We start from the raw sequence: 27,333 nt of genomic DNA on the forward strand, positions 1-27,333 counted from the left end.
CAATCCCCAGTCCATGTGATCCTGTATCACTTCCAGGTCAGGTAAAATGTTCTTTTCTTCACCCGAAGAACGCCGCTCTTCCTCTGACGCACTCCTGGGTTATAGGGCACAAAGAAGTCTTGGTCCTCCCTGCAGCTCCCTCTTGGGGCCCCTGTGGTATCCAGCAGGGTCTTGTATAAAAACTACATGTCCCATGATTCCCTGCTGGTCTTGGGCACCTCCATACTGCAGGAGGGCTCCATCTGGCGGCCTGGGGATATTGGCCGGGATGACAAGCCGGCCACATCTCACACTATATATATCTATATATATCTATATATACACTGCTCACAAAAATTAAAGGAACACTTTAAAGAAACACATTAGATACATCAGATCTCAATATGAAGTTGGATATCTATACAAATAACGACAGGGCAATGTCTTAGGAACAAAAGGATGCCAAGTCTTTTAATGGAAATAAAAGTTTTCTGCCTACAGAGGGCTCAATTGTGTAGACACCCTAAAATCAGAGTGAAATGAAGATGTGGCAGGCTAGTCCATTTTTCAAAAACTTAATTTCTGCTACTCAAAATGCTTTTCAGTATCTTGTGTGGCCCCACGAGCTTGTATGCATGCTTGACAACGTCGGGCATGCTCCTAATGAGACGACGGATGGTGTCTTGTGGCATTTCCTCCCAGATCTGTATGAGGGCATCCCTGAGCTGTTGTACAGTCTGAGGAGCAACCTGGCGGTGCCTAATGGACCGAAACATAATGTCCCACAGATGTTCTATTGGGTTTAAGTCAGGGGATCGTGAAGGCCATTCAATTGTTTCAATTCCTTCATCCTCCAGGTACTGCCTGCATACTCTTGCCACATGAGGCCGGGCATTGTCGCATTAGGAGGAAACCAGGACCTACTGCACCAGTGTAGGGTCTGACAATGGGTCAAGGATTTCATCCTGATACCTAATGGCAGTCAAGATGCCGTTGTCTAGCCTGTAGAGGTCTGTGAGTCGCTCCATGGATATGCCTCCAAGATCATCACTGACCCACCACCAAACCAGTCATGCTAAACGATGTTACAGGCAGCATAATATTCTCCACGGCTTCTCCTGACCCTTTCGCGTCTTTCACATATACTCAGGGTGAACCTGCTCTCATCTGTGAAAAGCACAGGACGCCAGTGGTGGACCTGCCAATTCTGGTATTCTATGGCAAATGCCAATTGAGCTACCCGGTGCTGTGCAGTGAGCACAGGGCAGTAGACATTTGGGCCCTCAGGCAACCCTCATGAAGTCTGTTTCTGATTGTTTGGTCAGAGACATTCACACCAGTGGCCTGCTGGAGGTCATTTTGTAGGGCTCTGGCAGTGCTCATCCTGTTCCTCCTTGCCCAAAGGAGCAGATACTGGTCCTGCTGATGGGTTATGGACCTTCTATGGCCCTCTCCAGCTCTCCTAGAGTAACTGCTTGTCTCCTAGAATCTCCTCCATGCCCTTGAGACTGTGCAGGGAGACACAGCAAACCTTCTGGCAATGACACGTATTGATGTGCCATCCTGGAGAAGTTGGACTACCTGTGCAACCTCTGTAGGGTCCAGGTATCACCTCGTGCTACCAGTAGTGACACTGACTGTAGCCAAATGCAAAACTAGTGAAGAAACAGTCAGAAAAGATGAGGAGGGAAAAATGTCAGTGGCCTCCACCTGTTAAACCATTCCTGTTTTGGGGTCATCTCATTGTTGCCCCTCTAGTGCATCTGTTGTTAATTTCATTAACACCACAGCAGCTGAAACTGATTAACAACCCCTCTGCTACTTAACTGACCAGATTAATATCCCATAAGTTTCATTGACTTTATGCTATACTCTGATTAAAAGTGTTCCTTTAATTCTTTTGAGCAGTATATATCTATATATATATACATGCACAGTGCATCCAGAAAGTATTCACAGCGCATCACTTTTTGCACATTTTGTTATGTTACAGCCTTATTCCAAAATGGAATAAATTCAGTTTTTTCCTCAGAATTCTACACACAACACCCCATAATGACAACATGAAAAAGTTTACTTGAAATTTTTGCAAATTTATTAAACATAAAAAATTGAGAAATCACATGTACATAAGTATTCACAGCCTTTGCCATGAAGCTGCAAATTGAGCTCTGGTGCATCCTGTTTCCCCTGATCAACCTTGAGATGTTTCTGCAGCTTAATTGGAGTCCACCTGTGGTAAATTCAGGTGATTGGACATGATTTGGAAAGGCACACACCTGTCTATATAAGGTCCCACAGTTGACAGTTCATGTCAGAGCACAAACCAAGCATGAAGTCAAAGGAATTGTCTGAAGACCTCCGAGACAGGATTGTCTCGAGGCACAAATCTGGGGAAGGTTACAGAAAAATTTCTGCTGCTTTGAAGGTCCCAATGAGCATAGTGGCCTCCATCATCCGTATGTGGAAGAAGTTCGAAACCACCAGGACTCTTCCTAGAGCTGGCCGCCATCTAAACTGAGTGATCGGGGAGAAGGGCCTTAGTCAGGAGGTGACCAAGAACCTTGATGGTCACTTTGTCAGAGCTCCAGAGGTCCTCTGTGGAGAGAGGGAAACTTCCAGAAGGACAACCATCTCTGCAGCAATCCACCAATCAGGCCTGTATGGTAGAGTGGCCAGACGGAAGCCACTCCTTAGTAAAAGGCACATGGCAGCCCACCTGGAGTTTGCCAAAAAGCACCTGAAGGACACTCAGACCATGAGAAACAAAATTCTCTGGTCTGATGAGACAAAGATTGAACTCTTTGGTGTGAATGCCAGGCGTCACGTTTGGAGGAAACCAGGCACCGCCATCACCAGGCCAATACCATCCCTACAGTGAAGCATGGTGGTGGCAGCATCATGCTGTGGGATGTTTTTCAGAGGCAGGAACTGGGAGACTAGTCAGGATAAAGGAAAGATGACTGCAGCAATGTACAGAGACATCCTGGATGAAAACCTGCTCCAGAGCTCTTGACCTCAGACTGGGGCGACGGTTCATCTTTCAGCAGGACAACGAACCTAAGCACACAGCCAAGATATCAAAGGATTAGCTTCAGGACAACTCTGTGAATGTCCTTGAGTGGCCCAGCTAAAACCCAGAATTGAATCCGATTGAACATCTCTGGAGAGATCTTAAAATGGCTGTGCACCGACGCTTCCCATCCAACCTGATGGAGCTTGAGAGGTGCTGCAAAGAGGAATGAGCGAAAATGGCCAAGGATAGGTGTGCCAAGCTTGTGGCATCATATTCAAAATGACTTGAGGCTGTAATTGCTGCCAAAGGTGCATCGACAAAGTATTGAGCAAAGACTGTGAATACTTATGTACATGTGATTTAGAAGTTTTTTATTTTTAATAAATTTGCAAAAACCTCAAGTAAACATTTTTCATGTTGTCATTATGGGGTGTTGTGTGTAGAATTCTGAGGAAAAAATTAATTTAATCCATTTTGGAATAAGGTTGTAACATAACAAAATGTGGAAAAAGTGATGCGCTGTGAATACTTTCCTGATGCACTATATTATATATATATCTATATATATATATATATATTACTAGCAAAATACCCGCTTGGTGTTAAAGAAGTTATGAAAAGAAAAGGAAAAATTTTAAAAATAACGTAATATGATTGTTAATGTAATTGTTTTGTCATTGATATGAGTGTTGTTGTCATATCTATATCTATCTATATATTATATATATATATATATATATATATATATATATATACACACACATATACATATATATATATATATATATATATATATATATATCTCAAAATACCGCTTGGCAGCGGAGAAGTAAAAAGAAAAGGAAACATTTTAATAATAACGTAACATGATTGACAATGTAATTGTTTTGTCATTGTCATGAGTGTTGCTGGTATATATATATATATATATATATATATATATATATATATATATATATATATATATATATATATATATATATATACACACATACATGTGTACATATATACACACACACATATACTATGGGGTGCCAAACAGGCAATTACAATGATTTTCGGAATATATAAAGTCATTCCTGAATATATAAAGTCAAAACTTGAATATATAAAGTCAGTGTCAGAATATATAAAGTCAAACTTGTTTCTGAATATATAAAGTGAAAAGTTGAATATATAAAGTCAACATCGGAGTATATAAACTCATTCCTGAATATATAAAGTCAAAGTTAAAATTCAAGTTTTGACTTTATTTATTCCGACAGTGACTTTATATAATCAAGTTTTGACTTTATATATTCGGAATGACTTTATATATACAAGTTTTGACTTTATATAGTTAAATTTAGTCATCATTGCCTAACTTTTCTCTACCATAGAAATTTAAAGACTAAATTCAACTTCCATTCCTACAAAGATATTTCTGGCGACTAAATAGAATCTACTTTTTCCAAATTGAGCTATTGAGCTGTCGCCTGCCTGCCTGAATAAGTCACCCTCGCTTCGCTCTTACTTTTTTACCGTTCATTTAATCATGGTTAGTGGCAGAAAAATTATAAAATGGAAGGAGGATTACACTGAGTATGGCTTTACCAAAACAATTATTGATGGCGAATCGATTATTCATAAAGCTTCAATTGGTGATCTGTTTTTCTGTGTTAACCTCATATTTTTTCATACTTCTTCTCAAACCAAGGGGGTGCGAGGGTAAAATGAATCAGGAAGCGCTGATCAATGTAATCGGGTACCAGGAAATCATAGAAGTTCCCCTTTGTTTGGAATGCAAAGTGTGATTAAATGCATTATTTTTAACACGTTATGGAGCACATGCATCAAGCTTCTCAGCTGTGCTTGTGCTAAGAAAAGGAAACATTTTAAAAATAATGGAACACGATTGTCAATGTAAACTTTCGTAAGTAGTGCCTGGAGGATTCAGTGTGGAGAAACTCTAGAGACAGCGTGTGTATTAACTTGTGGATTTTTCTGTGAGTATTTGGTGGCAGCGTCACAAAGTTGGTTCCTCAAGACGGCGTTAGCTGCAGAGCTCAGCTCAGAGCGAAATGAGGTGAATGGGAGGGGAGATGATGACGTGACTCCCCCACCCACCTTAACTGTCAATCCCCACAAACACAGTCTCGAATTTGCATAAGCACAGCCCTTCACCTGCAATTTTAACTTAGTTACAAAGTGATCAAAACTCTCGTTTATACCCTACATCCTCTCATTAAACTTGTGTCCCGCATTAGCCGTGAGCATGACAAACGCCAGCGCAGCCTGTCTATGAACTTAATTTAAACTTTAGGTTTACACCGTGCTTTGTTTCAAGTAGTAGCACTCATGAATATGAATGTATATGTCACTCGCTCGGTTCTTATTGTTTCGCTGCCTTCTCAATTATATAATGCATGTTTTCTTCAGCGCTTTTTGGAGCTCTTCCTGGTTTTCTACGTACTGCATTGATAGTCAGTTCACGTGATTACATGGGAGGCGTGATGATGTCACACGAAACTCCGCCCCCATGGCTTTCGAGCTCAACTCCATTACAGTAAATGGAGAAAAATAGCTTCCAGTTATGACCATTACGCGTAAAATTTCGAAATGAAACCTGCCCAACCTTTGTAAGGAAGCTCTAAGGAATGAGCCTGCCAAATTTCAGCCTTCTACCTACATGGGAACTTGGAGAATTAGTGATGAGTCAGTGAGTGAGTGAGTGAGTCAGTCAGTCAGTGAGGGCTTTGCCTTTATTAGTATATATATATATATATATATATATATATATATATATATATATATATATATATATATATATATATATATATATATATATATAAATCCAATGTTTGTATGTATGTCTGTTTGCTTTTCATGAGAAAACGATGCTTGAACATTCTTGTTGATCTTGTGACTTCTCTTATCCCGCTAAGTATCATAGTTCATTTGCGGCAGTGATTTATTTGTGTGGATCTGAGAGAGACGAGTGGGCGAGTGGAGGGGAAGCTGGACCTCAGGAGTGGGGAGCATGGTGGAGCCCTCCTCGCTCAAGCGCCAGTCTCCGTTCAAGTCAATGTACCTCTTGCCACTTGTTGAAGCGCATCTTGCCTCCGCTTAGCTAGCAATACCTGTTTGTTCAGCACACATTATCATCTAGAGATTGTTAAGGAGTAACTTTGATGTTTTTCAGAGAGAGATCATAGCTACATGTTTGTTAGAAACGACGCTGTTAAAAAATTAATGAATTGGTGCTATTGATTTTTAACATTTGTCCGGTTTCACTACTACGTGGGCAGAGCCGTGAGGAACAGCTATTATACAATAAATTAAATTAATTCAATTCACTTTTCAATTGGATGCTGCCCTCACTTGGTGTTGAGAGGGGTACAGCTATGCATTACTGGGCAGGTGATCAAGAATACAAAGCTCACTCATTTCAATGGCAGGAGAAACAGACAAATACACAAATATATATTTTAGTATGAAACGGTGAGGTCTTGGGCTGAATTGCCTGGGCTGTCAAGATATGGACAAGATATCAGTTGTTTGAAATATATACCACTTATAGATGATTTTACTTACAGCTGAGTGAGGGAAGGTCTACAGGACAGTAGTGAGACCAGCTATGTTATATGGGTTGGAGATGGTGGCACTGACCAGAAAACAGGACACGGAACTGGAGGTGGCAGAGTTAAAGATGCTAAGATTTGCATTGGGTGTGACGAGGATGGATAGGATTAGAAATGAGTACATTAGAGAGTCAGCTCACATTGGACGGCTGGGAGACAAAGTAAGAGTGGCAAGATTGCGTTGGTTTGGATATGTGCAGAGGAGAGACGCCAGACAGAGTAATGATTATGAAGCTGGAAATTGGAGGTGTGATGATGTCAGTGGAATGGTGAGGATGCAAGGAGTCGAGTTGGAGAAGGTGGATGAGTTTAAATACTTGGAATCAACAGTACAGAGTAATGGGGATTGTGGAAGAGAGGTGAAAAGAGAGTGCTGGCACAGTGGAATGGGTGGAGAAGAGTGTCAGGAGTGATTTGTGACAGATGGATATCAGCAAGAGTGAAAGGGAAGGTCTACAGGACGGTAGTGAGACCAGCTATTTTATATGAGTTGGAGAGATGCTGGGTATATTGGGAGAAGGATGCTAAGGATAGAACTGCCAGGTAAGAAGAAAAGAGGAAGGCCTAAGAGAAGGTTTATGGATGTGTTGAGAGAGGACATGGAGGTGATGGGTGTAATGGAGCAAGATGCAGAGAACAGGAGGATATGGAAAAAGATGATCTGCTGTGGCAACCCCTAACGGAAGCAGCTGAAGGAAGAAGAAGAAGAAGAAGATTAGTTTCAAATAAATGAATTTTACATTTTTTAAATCTCTTCCAGACTCTGCAGGCAACCACAATCGTCTTTATAAGGGCCTTACGGAGCTCTTTGTATCTTGGCACGATGGCAGCACTCATATCAACAGCAAAGAAATTACCAGATCTTCGTTTAAATAAGAAAGCTTCGACCTACATACTCCCTAATGAATTTCTAATCATTAAAACACCTGATTATAATTTTATAAATTTGAAATGGTGATAAATGTAGGGATGTGATTACTATTTTCATGTGTCAAATCTGCACTTTTTGAGATTGTGAGAATGAACACATCATGTTTGTTTTATGTGTCATTTGTTCAAGTATATCACCTTCATCTGTAGGCACTAGTTGTATGAAAATCTAATGTTTGCCTGTTGAAATATGATGAAAAAGTCCCCAGTTTCAATGAGTCTTCTTATTTTTCACATGATACATAAGTAAATAAATTAATTAATTAAATAAGAAATGTACCACATTCAGACTATTTTGGCTTAAAATTCTTGCTTGGTTTCCGTTTTCCTTGGATTTAAATTTACTTTCAACCTCCTTAACTGAATTTGTAGTAACACCAAATGGGATAACATTGTGCAAGAAAAATCTGTTTTGGTTTCCTTCACTACATTTTGCTTAACTGAATTCTCTTCAGTCTCTTCTAAGTCAGTATAAAAGTGGTATCCTATATTATATACAACAGGAAAAATAAATTTCTTCTCCATGTTATGGTTCAAGTGGTTTTTTTAGAATTTGGCAGGAATTCATTAATGTTATCACAAAACAGATTTTCAGGCTCTTTGCTTCACTTTTGCTATTGTTTTAACATATATGAGAAATTGCACTGAGCCTTTCACTGCATTCAGTTCACTGAAAGATGAAGGAAATCAGATTTTTTTAAATTTGGTTTATCTTTTTGGTGTGTGTTTACTGTTTGCAGTCGTGCACCATATGGTCCAAGGTAAATCTGCCAATTGATTATTTCTGTGGTGCCCCTTCCTTTGATGCCCTAAGCACATTCTTATTTTGCTTAATGGTTGATCCAGCCTGCAGTGGCTGGCGCCCTGCCGGGGTTTGTTTCCTGCCTTGTGCCCTGTGTTGGCTGGGATTAGCTCCAGCAGACCCCTGTGACCCTGTAGTTAGGATATAGCGGGTTGGATAATGGATGGATTATCCATTATCAGGTTGCCTGACTCTACCAGACAGAAATCTATGGGAGGCTTGCAAGAGGCTACCACCTGTAGAAAGCCAACTGATCATAAACTAATATTTCACCTCCACACCATTTGAGGAAACACGCTATCCCTGGTTTGAAGGACAGATTTTTTTTTCAGTTCTTTGGGGAATGGGCAATTGACAGGCAATCTGAGAAAGCTAGTCCATCATTGGCTACTGAAGACTCAGAGGTGCTGGGACAGAAAGCCATATATTTACAAATAAAAAGGTTAGACTTGTACTGGCTGTCCAGAGTACTGAGATTAGTGCTGCATCCCAAAAATAATGCAGTATTAAACAAACATTCATTAAAATCTTAACTATTCATTCGCTCGTTCAACGCTTAAGACATTTAAAGTTTTTAGACAGCGCTAGAACAGTGAAATGGCTAATAGAATTGAAACCTACCCACTTACTTTAAATTTTGCTCTAATACAACCCGTATTACAATAAAGGGAAAAACATTCTGTCAGTCTGTAGGCGCATTGTGTTCATTGCTATTATTTGTATCGTACAATTACTCACCATACACTTTTAACTGAACTCTTCCACCTAGATTGAGATTAGACGGAGCTGTTGTAATCGCCACTGTGTATTCTCCGGAGTCATTAGCAAACAGTTTATTAAATTTAAGAGTGCCAGTGGCGGGGTACAATTCGACCCTTCCTTTATAATCCTTTGTATAAGTCGGTCTTGAGTTCGCCCAGGTCACAACAATTTTCGAACCAAACGTCCAGGTTCCAGAATTCGCCGTTTGATCGACTGGATCAATTGACAAATTAAATTCGATTTCTCCACCTACTTTCCCATTAAGTACGTCCTGAGGTGTTATCAGACTAGCGGCAGAGCAACAGTCTGTAATGAAAAAGAATGTTACTAACTAATTAAAATATTACCATACATAAATAATTTGCATGAGCAATCTGTTAAAAAGTTTTAGTCACAACTTTAAAATGCGCTACCTACACGAAAACAGAGACAGAGAGAGAGCAGCCAAAACGACTCCAACGCGCACCTCCATTTTCATCTGAATAAGTAAGCAACTAATACTTGATATCCGGATTCACAAATTCTGAAAAAGAGTGCATTATATTATAAGGACAGTAGAGGGCGCAGCACCTCCAAAATTGGCGTTTTATTTGCAAGAACACGTTATTTACTTAGTAAAATTAGATCGCGGAGAAGAAACAGTTAAACTCGCCACGGATAAACGAATGATATAGCATAACGCTGCACAGGAAATACACATTATTTTAATGGATCGAATTAATACATAAGTGATTATTGGGCCTGCTATGTAGAGCAAGAATCAGAGCAACCAGTGCTTTATAGTTTTATCATTTAGCATTTGTCCACAAAATACATGCACACATCTGGTGTGTGTATGGTATTCAAAAATTAGGATAATAGATGAAATAAAAATAGTCAAAAGCCTGCATAATATTTACCATCTGAATTACAGATGAACCCACTGAGCTGAACTCAATAGCATGATGGCAATATTCAGTTCTAAGCTAATGAAACACAACTCTACATGTGTATGAAGTTCAAAACATATTTTCTCCTTGTGATCTTAGTGTGATTATCAGTTAAATACATTCATGTATTATTGAACTTGCTTAATCCAGGTTAGAGTTGTAGGAGAAGGGGCTTATCTTGACAGCATCATGTGCAAGGCAGGAATTAAACTTGGGCGACCTATAGTGAACCCTGAGTATACACACATGAATGACCACACTCACTCACACCAAGTGAATTTAGGATTATTAAATAATACACCACACAAGCAGTCTGTTAGGGGACATCCTGAGTATCCACAGAAAAACTCACACAGACACAAAGACCATGTGCAAACCTGAGAAACAAGGCTGACACAAATTTGTAAGCACCTGTAAAACTAAATATTCAATTACCTAAACAAAAAAAAACAACAAACTGATCTTACACAAGTTCTTAAAGCACCTTTTAGTATGTTTATGACATACATCTCTAAAATATGCATCCTGATAATGTTTCTAATTTGACGCTTCCTTACATCACATGATGCAAAAAGTAATTGGAAGCATTATAATCACTGTAATAAATGGACTAAAATGTGAATATTTAGCTTCAGTGATGTTACAGCTTAGGTGATCGCTTCCAGCCGTGTTAATATAGTTGGATTTTTAATATTGGTTCAGACATTTTCTATCCATCCATTATCAAATGTACTCCTTCTAATTTGACCGCTATAGGAAACAAATGATTTAGTCATTAACTCTGAGTTCAGGTTAGCCTTTTCATGAATCTTAACTCTGCCACTGTCTGTGTTGGTGTTTATTGTTACTGCCCTGGTTCTCCACCCATATGTTAAAGTGTTGGCATATTGATCATTTTAGATTCGGGCCATGTATGAGTAAATGTAACAATGTAAGTGAGTGTGCCCTCTTATGAGCCTGTGGCACATCCAGGGTTGGCCCCAGGATTCCATGGCTTTGAAGCTGTTATTTATTTATTTATCTATCTATTTGTACTTGTTTAAAGCAAATTGCTCCCAAGTCCCTGAAGCTGTACTATTTTACCCTACTAAAAAGATTGCAATATGCAAGCTTTAGAGGCAACTCAGGCCCCTTGTTGTAACCTTGCTTGACTTCTCACTACATTCATAATGGCTAACACCGTACAACACCCTAGTACTATTTTACCTTGAAATGACAAGTAGAAAAACACAATTTTATCCGGAAGCTCATTTTCTTGCTACCAGACATTTGTGGAGTGATATTTAAAAAAACATGAGCATTGTTTATGGACAAAAATCAGTGTTATCGTTGAACTGCAGGATTTGTCGTTATATATTTTTAATGCTAATACACTAAACAAGAGTGAAAATAATGTTTTCCTTTAACAACTGGCCAAGTGTCGAAGTTCCCGTCTTATGGGTAAATACTGTAATTGGACTAAGAGGTTTTATTTTATTTGAAGAAAATAACTTTGCATACAGTCAAGTCAAACATATATATAATAAAACTAGGAGAACAAAAATGAAAGGAGTAAAATAAAAAATGTCAGAAAGTTTAAAAGGAAAGCAACAAAACAAAATTCAACTCCCGACTAAGAGGATTTTTAACTCATAAAACCTATCGACAATCTCTTCAAACCACTTTCGATTTATATGGAGGGTAGCTACCTGGCCGTTTTGTATTACTCTTGACGTAAGTATATTCGTTTTCCTTATTCTTATTAATAATGTTAGCGTTTCATTTAAGGGGTGTGTTTTTTTTGGTGGGCGGGCGTACTTGTAGGGTGGTACTAATATTTTTTCATGTCGGTCTTATTCTCGCACGATCAGTAAAAGCTAAAATGACGGGGACTCCGTGTGTTCCCTGTTTTCTGGTGGCAGTATTATGGGTTGGTAAGAAAGATGCTTACATTAGTTTAACGTATTTTATCATTGTTTTTTTTACCAACATTTAATGGGTTAATTACAATCAAATTATACTTCTTTAAAATATTTTTAAATATAAATTATAATAAATACGTATCGTCTCTCCCCACAGGCTGCTCCGGTTTGACACTCTCTATTCCTACAAGCCCCGTTTTCAGACGGGTAGGCGGCGATGTGACATTAAGCTTTTCACTTAATCCTTCAAATGCCGTGTTACAGGCTGTGACCTGGACGTTCACTAACACCACTAACAATGTGGTGATTTTGTCGGATGGTGCAGTTTCATACGGACAGGGTATGAAGGAGAGCCCATCTGAACAACATCACAGGATTTCTGTCGCTCTTCAGACTGACACTAAATGACTCGGGACAGTACAGCGTGAGCATCATAACTACTGAGGGAGGGAGTGCAAGTGGAAGTGTCACACTTCAAGTGTTAGGTAAGTTAACCGCCAATGTCATATAGGATCAAACTGTTAATGAGACCAAATGAACTATTTTTTGAACAAACTTATTTTGAAGCTTAGTGAATGTTACATATTTATAGAAATATTTAAGTGAATTCCTTGATTAACACACTAACACACAAATAACATATCTATCGACAACAAAAACTTTATGTTATTTGGTATTTGTTTGATATTTGGTATAGAAAATAAGTTACTTAAGCTGTTATGTTCAAGCATGTTTCAGCATCTGTAAAACAATAATGCCTACTATATATATACATATATATATATATATATATATATATATATATATATATATATATATATATATATATATATATATATATATATATATATGAAATAGGAAATGAGCTGACAGTTATCTTCTCAGTAGATTTCAGGTCATTCAGTAACAGACAAATGTAATGGAAAGATTTATGAAATTCATAGGACAACACATATCAGAAATGAGCATGGAATTATCCAATAATTGTGAATTTAGCATTTAATTACACACTAGTGTTTAAAGCAAAATAATGATGATTAGAATGTTGATTATCTTTAAATTAAAAGCTATACATTTTAACATTATTGTTTTTAAATAAAATAAAATCAATTTACATTTCTGTAAAAGCTTTTTCTCCCCATGTATATCATAGTTGTTTCTTCAGTTATTTGCTATTGCTTTTGTGTAGTGAGTGCTGAAAACTTATCCAGCCATGTTTTAAATATACAATCCCATAATCTGGAGTGCAAGACAGTGAAGTCCATTTTACACATTAGCTGGATAGGCAGGCCCATAAAGGATGCCATCACATTTACATTTTGTGCGTTTATGGCATTGACCAAAATGCATGTGTGTACCAGGCCTGAGTATGAAATGCTGCTGCCGTGAACAGCTGGGTTTTACAGTCAGATGTGTTATTTATTCAATAGAGAGTCATAAGCACCATCATAAAGAAGGGTACGTAACTTTACTTTTACATGTCCTGCTAAAATCATAGTTTACATATTATATTTTAAGCCACTTGAACTGTATTTCTGATTTGTTTTATTTTTTTGCTTATTACAAGAATAAGAAAGGTAAGATAATTAATATTGCACTTTTTGTGTACTGGTATTTATTGTATTTAAAGTTTAATCTGTCCATAACATTTAATCCTTTTATAACAATTTTGAAAGTCTTTTATTTACATGTTCATGCCTTCTTTAGTCTCTTTCAAAACACATGTTGATATATACATGTTGATATAAATTTCTTTCTCATAATAACAGGGCCAATGGAACTATGTGACATCAGCACTAACCTCTGCATCACTATGCTGACTCTTAGGGTTAGTTAAGTTCAGTTTATCCAGTGTGCCTACAAAATAATCCACACAGACTCAGGGTGTGCAATGTTGGCACATGCAGTAAGCAAACTGAAAAGTGAACCCAATATCCAGTGATTCAAACTTTTCAGTCACTTTTCATCTAATGTTGTTCCCTTTAGAAACATACAGATAATACTATTTGAATAGCTGCAAAGAGAGTAATCTAAAACAATTTAGTCCCAAAATGTAATCTCATTGTACACACTTGGAGACGGCATGGTGGCGAGTCGGTAGCACTGCTGCCTCACAGTTAGCAGACACAGGTTTGTTTCCCAGGTTCTCCCTGCATGGAGTTAGCATGTTCTCCCCATGTCTGCGTAGGTTTCCTCCTGGTGCTCTGGTTTCCTCCCACACTCCAAAGACATGCAGGTTAGGTGCATTGGTGATCCTAAGTTGTCCCTAGTGTGTGCTTGGTGTGTGGGTGTGTGTGTTCTGTGGTGGCTGGCGCCTGCCCGGGTTTGTTTCCTGCCTTGCACCCTGTGTTGGCTGGGATTGGCTCCAGCAGACCCCGTGACCCTGTGTTAGGATATAACAGGTTGGATAACTGATGGATGGATGTACACACTTGGGCTTCATTCGGTGAAGCAGGATCAACATGCAAATGTTGATATAACTTCTAAATCAAGAATAGGTTTCTATTTTACTTTTGCCATTTACAGAACAGTTGAAAATCCTGCTGGTGTAAGATGTTAGAAAAAAAAAGCTAAGTTAGTAAGCCTGGCAGTGTGAATGCAACCCACTCTATCTGACCTACACCATTTTCTATGACCTGATGATCAATTTTTCCATCTTATTACTGAATCTTTTGTTGCAAAGCAAAGTTAAATAGAGTCAGAGCTTAGCTTGGCAGCATTAGAAATAAAGTGTTATAATTCTGTCATGATAAAAAGTAAAACATAAAAATTGTTGATATACAGAAAACATCATAATTTCACAGTATTCATAGAAAGTGACAGTGAATGGAAATCTTGAGCTAGAAAAAGACGTTTACAAAAATCAAATAAATGCATAATAAAATTTGGTCAAAGCATGACATTGTGTTCAATTTGCTGTACCTGGCATAAACCAGGTATTATGGTCAAGATGGAAACTCTCAAAAGATGTTAAAATCAGGAGAAGAAATAATACAATTTCAAAGGGCCCAACAAAATAATAGTCAAAAACAAGTGAGTGTGAGATGCCAGAAAGACAATTTCTCACAATACCAACACAAACATGCAAAGAAAATACCAGAGGCCCTAGCCATTACTAAGAAATCTTTTCTCTTACTAACACTAACCAACTGAGATTTGTTGTTTTAAATTATCCAATATTTTTCAAACCAAGTATGACACACTGGCATCTTTTATGACAGTGCACTTGTGTCTCAGACCATGCCCACATGAGAAAATGTATAAAATTGAAACAAAACATTGCCAAATGTTGGGAGATTCTTCTAAAAGTCTAGAATAGTGCATTATAGTCTTAAAAGTTCAGATTCTTTAATGGCCTTTTACGGTTCTTTACTGGATTGTGTTGGTCCTTATTAGATAGATAGATAGATAGATAGATAGATAGATAGATAGATAGATAGATAGATAGATAGATAGATAGATAGATAGATAGATAGATAGATAGATAGATAGATAGATAGATAGATAGATAGATAGATAGATAGATAGATAGATAGGTACTTTATTAATCTCAAGGGAAATTCACATACTCCAGCAGCAGCATACTGATAAAAACAATATTAAATTAAAGAGTGATAAAAATGCAGGCAAAAAAGACAATAACTTTGTATAATGTTAACGCTTTACCCCCGGATGGAATTGAATAGTCGCACAGTGTGGGAAGAAACGATCTCCTCAGTCTGTCAGTGGAGCAGGACAGTGACAGCAGTCTGTCGCTGAAGCTGCTCCTCTGTCTGGAGATGATCCTGTTCAGTGGATGCAGTGGATTCTCCATGATTGACAGGAGCCTGCTCAGCGCCTGTCGCTCCGCCACGGATATCAAACTGTCCAGCTCCGTGCCTGCTCCAGCTAGAGCCTACCTTCCTCACCAATTTCTCCAGGCGTGAGGCGTCCCTCTTCTTTATGCTGCCTCCCCAGCACACCACCGCGAGAAGAGGGCACTCGCCACAACCGTCTGGTAGAACATCTGCAGCATCTTATTGCAGATGTTGAAGGACGCCAGTCTTCTAAGTAAGTATAGTTGGCTCTGTCCTCTTGCACAGAGCATCAGTATTAGCAGTCCAGTCCAATTTATCATCCAGCTGCACTCCCAGGTATTTATAGGTCTGTACCCTCTGCACACAGTCTCCTCTGATGATCACGAGGTCCATGAAGGGCCTGGGCCTCCTAAAATCCACCACCAGCTCCTTGGTTTTGCTGGTGTTCAGTTGTAGGTGGTTTGAGTCACACCATTTAACAAAGTCCTTGATTAGGTTCCTATACTCCTCCTCCTGCCCACTCCTGATGCAGCCCACGATAGCAGCGCGTCTGCAAACTTTGCACATGGCAGGACTCCGAAGTTGTATTGTAAGTCCGATGTATATAGGCTGAACAGGACCGGAGAAAGTACAGTCCTCGCGGTGCTCCTGTGTTGCAGACCACAATGTCAGACCTGCAGTTCCCGAGACGCACATACTGAGGTCTGTCTGTAAGATAGTCCATGATCCATGCCACCAGGTATAAATCTACTCCCATCTCTGTCAGCTTGTCCCTAAGGAGCCGAGGTTGGACGGTGTTGAAGGCACTAGAGAAGTCCAGAAACATAATTCTTACAGCACCACAGCCTCTGTCCAAGTAGGAGAGGGATCGTTGTAGCATATACATGATCTTTTGAACCTTTGCTTGACAAAACACCATTTCATTCCAGGATGGGTTCTTTGTATATTAATTTGTTTCTTTGTGCTTTGAAAAACTTCACAATATGTAGAAGGAAAAAAAACCAAAATATTTAATGCAAGGCGGTCTACCTAGCAGGACACTAAGGAGAAAGAGGTTGGGAGCATGCACTGATAGCGTGTTGCAGCAACAACCACACAAAGAACTACCTGGATTGGGACCCAAGTGCAGCAGGTGACACCTCAGCACCACACTAACAGAGGTAAAAACATGAACTGAACTTGTGTTATTTTATGCAGCAAGAGTTCTTTTCAAATTAGGATCCACTGGTATTTCATAAACCTGTTACCATCTATTAATGGTTATTCACTGTATGGAACCTGTTACAGATCTAAATAAAGGCTCTTTCTGGAACCTTCATGTGGATGGGACTGTAGAACCACTCTGGCACTTTTATTTTAAGAGTGTCCTCCTAGGATATTGTCTTCTAACAATTGCTGTCAAGCTTGTTAGGATGTAATCTTGGAATTGTTCTAATAGTGCACAAACATTTGTAACTTGAATCTAAGACCATTGCTCATGACTAAACAATGGACTAAATAATAAATGCCTCTTACAGTCCAAAATAGGTTATATTTCATATTTTTTCTGGAGGGTACTTCAAATACGGCACTAAAACAACAGGGACAAGTATGTATTCAATGATGCAGTGGTCCGCACGTAGAACGCAAAAGAAACAAGTTGACACATTTAAAACAATCTTAAACTTCTTTCATTAAGAAGTTTAAAGAGAGATTGAGGGCTGTGAAATGACATCTTTTGTTTAATATGATAATTAAATCCATCCTGTCCCGAACAAATCTCTCTCTTACACATCATCTTTCAGTGAATCAGACTGAAAACATTTTGTACAACTTAGGTCTACTCTTTCAAATAAAATTTGAGAGAGTTTACTTCAGCTTGTATATTTTGTATACAATATTTTCCTCCTTTACACTTCTGACAGCCACTCCTGTCAACAAATAGGTCCTTGAGTAGTGTTATAGAAACATAGGACAATGAAAATGTTTTTGGGTACCTTGCGGCACACCTCGCCTATTATAAAATCGGAATAGAAAAAAAAAAAGTGTGTTAAAGTACAAAATGAGTCTTCTTAGACGGAGTCCTATTTGGATCATCAAAGATGGTGGTTCTTCTGGTCATTTTGCTGCCGGGCAGGAAGAAGAAAGTGCAGGTGGGCCAACACTAGAACTGACATCATTGGAGGAAAGCCTTTAGTATTCCACTCTACAGAGGCAGAAAAGGAGAGAGCATTATTAACACAGCATCCACCCCTTGGATTGGTGGAAAATTACCATCAACTGAGCCCTTAAACTGTCTCCAATATACACATGTGTAACAGTACCACCTCTTAGCCCAGATCCATCAGGTTAGGAAATTTGAGCCGTGAGGTCATGGACACGTGAAAGACCATTGAGTTGGCATAGAGAGTATCCTGGTGATGTTGGACTTTGAACCAAAAGGCTGTAGATCCAAGAACCACCTGGTGACACAGGGATTTGATTCCCTATGTAGACTCATCCACAGTAAAGGTGCATCACCAAAGTGAATTTGTGACCCAGGTGGTAGTACCTCAGCTGGTTAATAGACCATGTAATTGCATACCTTGTCTCACAATCCAGTAGTTTCCAGGTCAGATACACAATGAGTATTCAACACCATTAACACTTTGGCTCAACACAGCTCTCAGACCTGTGTCTAAAGCGCAAGATAAAAGGCAAGGAAAACCAAGTGTAATTAGTATAGGTGCTGACATGAGGGCAGTTACAGGTCACAAAATGCGGTTTCTGACTTTTAATCATTGTCACATTTACCATGTTCACAACTCTCTCAGAAAAGTGAGGGACAAACCAGTAGTAATACCCCAAGAAAGTTTGGACCTGTTGCTTGTTTTTGATGGGGCCATTTCTTAATGGCATGAACTTTGGTGCATTGTGGTTGTACGGTACCTCTACCCACCAAGTAGCCCAAATATTTAGCTTTGGCCAACACACAAAAAAAATTTTATGGTTGATCTTAAGCCCTGGTTTACTTAATGTCACAAGCACTGCACAAAATGCCACATGTGATCCTCCCATATACCAGAATAAATGACGATGTCATCTAAGTAGGTGGCACTATAAGGCCAGGTTTATACTTCATATGACACGACATGTGCTCCAGTGGGCACTACTGCTGCACAATCATTGTCCTGTTTTTACTTTATGTAAATATGGGATATTCCACCAGGTGGCAGTGTGAGATATTATCACGGTGAGAACAGGTTTGACTTCTCTGTGTTGTGAATTGCCTGAAACACCCATTAAATTCTAAGGACACAATATCTCTGTAAAGGATTAATGTTTAATGATTAAATCCATCAATCCAGGGATGAGCTCATTCCAGCTAGCACTGGGCACGAGGCAGAAACAATCCTTCGATGGGGCATCAGTTCATCACAAGATGAACACAAGCACACACATACACTGGTGTCATTTTCGCATCATCAAATCCTAAATCTGCATATTTTTGGAAAGAAACTGGAGCACACTGTGGAAACCCACCAGGAAAACATGCAAACTCCAGGAAGGGAACACCAAGGACGTGACTCCTGCAAAACAGCAGCGCTTACTGCTCTGCCACCATGCTACCCCACATATCTAATTATTAACAGTATTCATTATTTAAATGAAGTTAACGATTTAGTGATATCAAGTATAAATCTAAGGATTCTAAATGTGCAGATGTTTAGAATATCATAAATTTAATGTGTTCTATTTGGTGATTTATTGCAGCTTGCAGGTGCTGTCAGATCAGGAGGAAGCCCCAGAAGCACGTAGGAATTGACAACTGGGTCGGTTTTAAGATAACATTTATGACGATCTACTTAAATGATAAAGTAAACTAAAAGGGTTAGGGTCTCCACTTTAATCACAAAATTCACCCTTTCACCATATCCTTATGTTGTTGTAAAGGTGCAAAAAAAAAAAAACGGCACAGAAGATGGTATGTGAGACATTTAAAATGTGCTGTGTCATTACGATGGGAAATATGAGACGCTTGAATATAAAAGCGCCATGGATGCATTTGTATGTTGGCATTTTGCTTCACCATATCGAACCACTCATCAAACATTGAAGCACACACATCGAGGATGCTCAAAGCGGCTTTCTGTCACATGTAGATAGTAAACAGAGACGCTGATGTCACATTCTGACTTTTATCACACTGCACCCCAACTTTTTCTGGTACTGCAATTCGCACTCACATCGTGTTAATTTCTAAGGATGTGCTCAGAGGACGTGTCATGTGAACACTAGGAATGCGTGGCAGCCATGATGTGTGTGCGTACGTGTTCTGAGTGTGAAGTAGTAGGCCCTTAGAGTTGTGAGAACGTAGCACTCTATCTACCAGATATTGGAAGGTCGCATGCAAACCAAATGGGAAACCTAGTACTGCAAGCATTGCTTTTACATCCTAAGATGAATGTTTGTTTGAAGAGCACTACTTAGGAAAGTTAGGTCATCAATATGATCAGTGTGAAGCTGTATTTTAATGGTAAAAGCAGAAGTACAGTATCTGTTGCCAAAATAGGAGTGTGAAGAATGCTCTATATCAGTGGTTCCCAACTTTTCTATGCCAAACATCCCTAGAAAATGCAAAAGTAATATCACATTTGAAGATGAAGAAGTCAAATTTCAAATATTTGAACCACAAATTGAACCACATTCATTACTATGGGTGAACAAACTGAACTCAAAAAGTCTTTAACTCAGTGCACAAAATTTAAATAGAAATTAAACATTTTACTTTGTAAATCTCAGTAATCTTGGAAATGTGTCCTCTGTGAAGCTTAGGCACTTGATTGATGAACTGAGGGTTGGGATATCCCAAAAACATCAAGCAGCGAAATGCAATGATACACAATCAACAATCAAGGGTTTTAGGGATTGTGAAGCAACGGGTGCCAGGGTGTCGTATGCAATTAAGTGCAGTCGATAAGCTTAGTCCCCTGATAACACAAGTACTGCAGTTCAAAACAGATGCACCACACAGTTAAAACTTGCTGTGCTGCTGCCAGGGCCACCATCAGGAGAAATTTTCAGCTTATAAGAAGCAGCAGGTGTTGCATCCAATTCAACCCCTGTCAAACCCCCTACCCTGCCATCCCCCGCGTCATGATCAAACCTTGAAATCACTGAGTTTTCATGTTCAGGGTTTTCAAAGAAACAATGTGCAATGTTTGATTTTTTCATATCATAAACCATGAACACTAACTGAGAAAAAACCTACAAATGATGGCACACAACAAGACACTGATTGCACTATGAATAAGTTGGACAACGATCTCACTCACATTTTGTGAATTGCGACACAGCCTTCCTTTTGTCACATCCTCTAAAATGCCATATTGACTCCTGGGTGTGTTCAGTAAATCCCAAACGCATTTGAATTATACATATTTTGCAGGTTATGTAACTTGTTAAAAAGAATTAAAAGTGTTTGTTTTGCCACAGTTACAATAAGTAAGCAAACTATAAAAGGCAAAAAGTTTTCTGTCATTCTGTCTTTACCATAATTTAAGAATTGTAAGAAAGATTTTCTTTATTTTGTAACATTCTATCACAAACAATATATGATATTTGACTTGGGATATGATGTGATTATGTAGCATCACATTTGTGACTCAATGCAATATTTTTAATGGTTCAAGAGCCTCAAGAGCCTAAATTTCAAACTCCATCCATGATAAAAATAAAACCTTATCTTTGCTTCTACAGAAAAATGTTGCCATCTCAGTAGATCGAACACAAAAGAGCGGAAGTGTGCTGGCAAACTTATTTATTGAATATCTGGTGATTTGTGTGTATTACATGCCTTCATAAAGTACTATTAAGGACCTGATTCAAAGTTTAAAATGATGCCAAAGTAAACACTTTGCTCCAAGAATAGACAGACACTGCATAACACAAGTAACACACTTTTCAGGCATTCTTTATGTAACTCTCTGTGTGATTGCTGGGCCCAAAGGATCCTTACTGACTCTGTAAGGGCTAGTTTTGCACGTTTCTCTAACCCATTTGTTTTGTAGACATTGTATTGTCACAGTATATTACATTTCAAAAAGTATGTTCTTCACTAAACTGTGCAAAGACAGCATGAAACACTGTCACAAGTTTGTATATATATAACAATCACCCTTCTCCAAATAAAACTTCCTCCTGCCCCTCCAACCCCCAAAACAATCAGAAAATTCAAAGTAGGAACAAGAAAACTACAACTGTTTGGTCTTTTTAAAAGAAAAACTTTAGAAGGGATAATTCATATTAAAAAGTTAAAAGTCAATGGTCAGAGGTAGTCTGAATGGGACCAAGTTCTAACAAGATGAGGAGAAGGTGCCATTAAGTACTTTTCTGGGGATCTAGTAGAGCAGAAGGAGACAAGCAGACTTCCTCTAGACAATGTAGGCCATGCTGAAGTAGAAAAGGTATTGATTTAAGAAAACACGCCTTTCTCTTTTCAGAGGCATGCTTGTGACAACAAAATTAAACTATAAATAATACATTTTATTGCACTTTCCTAGTACTGTTTTCACAAGTTAAGGATATGTTTCCTGCTTGCAGCGTGCATTATGGGTGAAATTATAACAATGCCTCCTTTCGACAAGCTGTACTCTTCTTATTACCCTTCTTTGTTTTAGCAATTTTTCTTTTGTGGTGGTGTACTGCCATTGCTTGTAAGAACAGACAGATGCACGTTCAAATCATCCTCTTTAATAAAACCCTGTGTTTGTCCAGGTGTCCGTGTGTGCGCATGCGCTGGGTCACACGGCACGTGTTCAGTCTCTTCCTGTGCATTCTCTGTGCAGACACACACACAGGCGCATGAGAGACAGACACGCACACACATAGGCGCCAGCACGGGACACACACACACAGGCACGCGCGGGACGCACACACACACACAGGCGCGCACGGGACGCACACACACACACACAGGTGTGCGCGTGCATTGTTGCAATGTTACTTTTCTTGGTTGTTTATTAAATTTTCAAATGTTCATTTTTTTCCCTGTGCTTAAAACTCATTAAAAAAAAGTGTTTTTAGCGAGGGTTGTAAGGCTATAGCGCGAACTCTTCCAGTCTAGTTTTCTCAGTTGTTCAAGGTTTTCTTAGTGTTATTCAATGTTTTTACATTTAGTTTACTATTACGCTGTGCATTCAGTGGTATAATTAACTATATTTGTGCTTAAAACGTAAAAATATATATTTACATACAGTTCATACAGTCTGAATGGATTAATTGTATTTACATACAATCCTATGGGGAAATTACTTCGTTCACGACCAAATCGGGTTAGAACCAGAGTTTTGGAACAATTTTGGTCGTGAGCCGAGGTTCCACTGTAATTCTGTCATACAAAATTAAAGGCATTTTACGGAAATGCAAACCAGAATTACTGAGAGAGAAAATTAAAGGCACACAATACAGTGACGTATATTACAGCTACAAACAAGGTCCCTTGCCATTTAATATAGACTGTTCCTACTAATGTTTATGCACTACTGTTCTAGCCTGTTATTGTAACGGGCTTAATGTCTAGTATGATTATATTTTTCTAAAAAAGCCTGTTTTTCATGTATTACAATCTTTGTTGTTATTTTATATAGCCTATGGAGCAAGAGTCACATTGAGTGGCAGCATGGTGGTGTAAAGCACACATAAGAGTTTCATCATGCTTTGTAATCTTAACAAAACCCTTATATTTATGAAAGAGCCAGGAAGTCACCTTCATGTTGCACTTTCTGTGGAATGTTGTGCACATGTGCAATAAAAATATTCAGAAAATGAAAAGGCAGAGTGTGTGATAGAGCCCAACCATGATGAAACCGATTGAAGCACCGCAAACAAATAATAGAATATTTTAACAGATGATAAGTTGTTCTTGCTGAAAATATGGTAATAAAAGATTTTGAGTGAGAAAACTCACTGATACAATTCAGTCTGTAAATACATAAGACAAATGTGCAAAATCCATGCAGAAACTAGCACATCAGGAATGACAGGTCTGCACTATGACTCTGCCAGTTCTATGATTAAAACTAAATGCTAGTCTATAGGGTCTCTTTAGTTCTTGTCACTTGATTGCATGCTACATGCATGGTCAATGTATCTCTTGGTAGATCACAGAAGTACGTGGTTGTGTTATCATTCCAGTGGATGCAGGCAGTATCTTTGCAAAATAATGAAATAAGCTTTTGTTTAGTGAAAGAATGTAAGTAACTATGCGCTTTGTTATCTACAGAACAGAGACTACAATTCACATCTGGGTATCAACATTTAATAATGTCACTAATGGTGCTTCTTGATAACTTTCCAAGGTGAATTCACCTCCCTGGCCCTGAAAGTGCCATGATGGAAGTGAAATGAACAGCTGGTCTGCTTTAAAATGACCGAAGCTCACAAGTTCGTTTTGTTTGGATACATTGCTTTCTGATGTATACTACTCAAAAATTTAAGTTACACTTATTAATCTGAGTATAGCATCAAGTCAGTGAAGTTTCAGGGATATTGATCTGGTCAGTTAAGTAGCAGAGGGGTTGTAAATCAGTTTCAGCTGCTTTGGTGTTAATTAAATTAACAACAGGAGCACTAGAGGGGCAACAATGAGATGACCCTCAAAACAGTATGGTTTAACAGGAGGAGGCCACTGACATTTTCCCTCCACATCTTTTCTAACTGATTTTTACTAGTTCTACATTTGGCTACAGTCAATGTCACTACTGGTAGCATGAGGCGATACCTGGACCATACAGAGGTTGCACAGGTAGTCCAACTTCTCCAGTTTGGCACATCAATACGTGTCATTGCCAGAAGGTTTGCTGTGTCTCCCAGCACAGTCTCAAGTGCATGGAGGAGATTGCAGGACACAGGCAGTTACTCTAGGAGAGCTGGAAAGGGCTTTAGAAGGTATTTAACCCATCAGCAGGACCAGTATCTGCTCCTTTGGGCAAGGAGGAACAGGATGAGCATTGCCAAAGCCTTACAAAATGACCTCCAGCAGGCCACTGGTGTGAATGTCTCTGACCAAACAATCAGAAACAGACGTCATGAGGGTGGCCTGAGGGCCAAATGTCCTCTAGTGGGCCCTGAGCTCACTGCCCGGAACTGTGGAGCTCAATTTGAATTTGCCATGGAATACCAGAATTGGCAGGTCCACCACTGCCACCCTGTGCTTTTCACAGATGAGAGCAGGTTCACCCTGAGTACATCTGACAGACGAGAAAGGGTCTGGAGAAGCTGTGGGGAACGTTATGCTGCCTGTAACATTGTTCAGCATGACCGGTTTGGTGGGGGGTGGGGGAAGGTCAGTGATGGTCTGGGGTGGAATATCCTTGGAGGGACACACAAATCACTATAGGCTGACAACGGCATTTTGACTGCCATTAGGTATCGGAATAAAATCCTTGGACCCATTGTCAGACCCTATGCTGGTGCCATTGGTCTTGGGTTCCTCCTGGTGCACGACAATGCCCAGCCTCATGTGGCAAGAGTATGCAGACAGTTCCTGGAGGATGAAGGAATTGATAGCATTGACTGGCCCCAAGCTTGCCTGACCTAAATCCAATAGAACACCTCTGGGACATTATGTTTCTGTCCACCCAACTCCGCCAGGTTGCACCTCAGACTGTACAGGAGCTCACCGATGCCCTGGTCAGGATCTGGGAGGATGATCTCCCAGGACACCATCCGTCGTCTCATTAGGAACATGACCCGATGTTGTCAGGCATGCATACAAGCACGTGGGGTCATACAAACTACTGTGTATGATTCTGAGTTGCTGCAATTCAAATTTCTGCAAAATGCCTGCTGCATAATTTTTCACTTTGATTTTTGGGGTGTTATTGAATTCAGCCTTCTGTAGGTTGATAATTTTCATTTTCATCAAACGATATGGCATCCTTCAGTTCCTAACACATTACCCAGTCCATAACAGTATAGATATTCAGCAGGATTTTTTGCCCATTGAGATCTAATGTGTTTTCAAAGTGTTCTTTTTATTTTTGAGCAGTTTATTTATATATGTATACATACACTGAAGTTTTTGAGTTGCAGTATTTCCTAAAATTCAGTGTTTATTATTATGGCTGGCTGTTTGGTAATCTTATGACTTTTGGATGGAAACTGTTCCTGAATCTACTGGTGCAAGGGCCATTGGTCCAGTGCCATTTACCAAAAAGAAGGACTGAGAAAGCAACTGTGCATGATGTGTGGAGACTGGCCTGGACACAGGCAGGCAGACACGTTCATGTCACCCACAAACACGTGTATTATACAATATTTACACAGTTAAAGTGCACCACAAATCCCCCAAAGTCCTGGCCACACAATGCCTTCTTCAGACCGCCTCCTTCTCTCTTCTCCAGCTCAGTCCACTCCACTCCCACTCTCGCCCCAAATGAAGGTAGGAGGCCCCTTTTATTATCAATATGAAATTCAATTGCAGATGGATGGCAATAAGTCCTAAATTGAAGAGTTTAGTGGTCAGCTTTGCTCGTACATGCTGTTAAATACTGAGATGCAGTCTATAAGCAGGACACTGTTAGATAAACAGTGAAAAATAACTGATATGATTTGATTTCAGCCTTTACATCAACAAAAGCTGAAATTTTATTAAAATTGGGTAGATGTCTGATATTAAACACATTTAAGTTTATATAAACACAAAACAGTTTTTAAAAAGTAGGCAATTCATCCTATAGGCTATCAGTCATAATTCTCTTTACCTTATTCAAAATTTGAAAGATGACAGTGTGCTGCTCTTTACTACAGCAATGGGTAACTTATCAGTATAGCTCAGTATCTACAGGTATATATACCTGCACACTTTTGTATTCTGTGTTGCACCAATACTGTCAAAACAAAATACTACTACACATTAATGTACCTGGCCAATAAAGTGACTTCTGATTCTAATTTAGATTATTCCATATTTATACAGGTAGTTGTTGACTCATGACCACATTCAGTTCTGATGGACCGCTCGAAGTTGATTTGGAATTAAGATGTACCTATGTATGTATTCAAACCTGACCGTATGTATAGTACAGTATAATAAGTTCCTGATGTCATATTATTTTTATGTCCTTTTTATCATAATTTTTAGCACATTGTGCAGACTTTCTTTCATTTATTTTTTATAATTTTTTAATTAATTTGTTTCTTTATTACTGTTGTTTGCATGAGTTTTGGAGCTTTAGCAGCTTCATGAATCCTTTCATTGTCTGTGTTATGTTTATCTATCCGTTACTAAAACCATTTCATCCAGTTTGAATACTTGGATTTCTTTATAATGATGCAAAGAAGTGCATGATATCAACAATAACAACAATACCAGAAACATCGTCATTTATTTTTATAGTACTTAAAATGTGTAACACAAAGTGCTTTACAAGAAGTAAAAGTAAGTATTACAATTACAAAGAAAAAAAAATAAATGAATGAATGAATGAAACTTACACAATACAAACAAACAGGTATGGAAAAGTCTCAAACTAGTGTAAGCTGCCATAATTTGAGGTGTTCATAATGAATGTAATGATTTACTTCATGAGGTAGAAATATATAAAAACAAGAGAATTTGTGTCAAATATTAAAAA

The 27,333-nt window shown here is 38.8% G+C and overlaps 1 protein-coding gene and 1 long non-coding RNA gene across 3 annotated transcripts in view; one reads left to right on the forward strand and one right to left on the reverse strand.

Moving 5' to 3' along the window:
* LOC120521599 (carcinoembryonic antigen-related cell adhesion molecule 5-like) overlaps nucleotides 1-9,614 on the reverse strand; it is a 34,402-nt gene extending 24,788 nt beyond the window's left edge. Inside the window, exons 1-2 of the mRNA XM_039743105.1 lie at nucleotides 9,527-9,614; nucleotides 9,086-9,415 (exon numbers count right to left, since the gene is read on the reverse strand). Coding sequence (XP_039599039.1) covers nucleotides 9,086-9,415; nucleotides 9,527-9,587 — 391 coding nt within the window. The 5' untranslated portion in view covers nucleotides 9,588-9,614. The remainder of the gene's footprint in view (nucleotides 1-9,085; nucleotides 9,416-9,526) is intronic.
* A 2,204-nt stretch (nucleotides 9,615-11,818) lies between these two features.
* Nucleotides 11,819-27,333, forward strand: part of LOC120521600 — a 54,313-nt gene continuing 38,798 nt past the window's right edge. For both annotated transcript variants that reach the window (XR_005632162.1, XR_005632161.1), the window contains exons 1-2: nucleotides 11,819-11,951; nucleotides 12,097-12,424. This is a non-coding gene — a long non-coding RNA (uncharacterized LOC120521600). The remainder of the gene's footprint in view (nucleotides 11,952-12,096; nucleotides 12,425-27,333) is intronic.

This window comes from Polypterus senegalus, unplaced genomic scaffold (genome assembly GCF_016835505.1).
Source record: "Polypterus senegalus isolate Bchr_013 unplaced genomic scaffold, ASM1683550v1 scaffold_3748, whole genome shotgun sequence".
In the NCBI taxonomy this organism is placed as follows: domain Eukaryota; kingdom Metazoa; phylum Chordata; class Cladistia; order Polypteriformes; family Polypteridae; genus Polypterus; species Polypterus senegalus.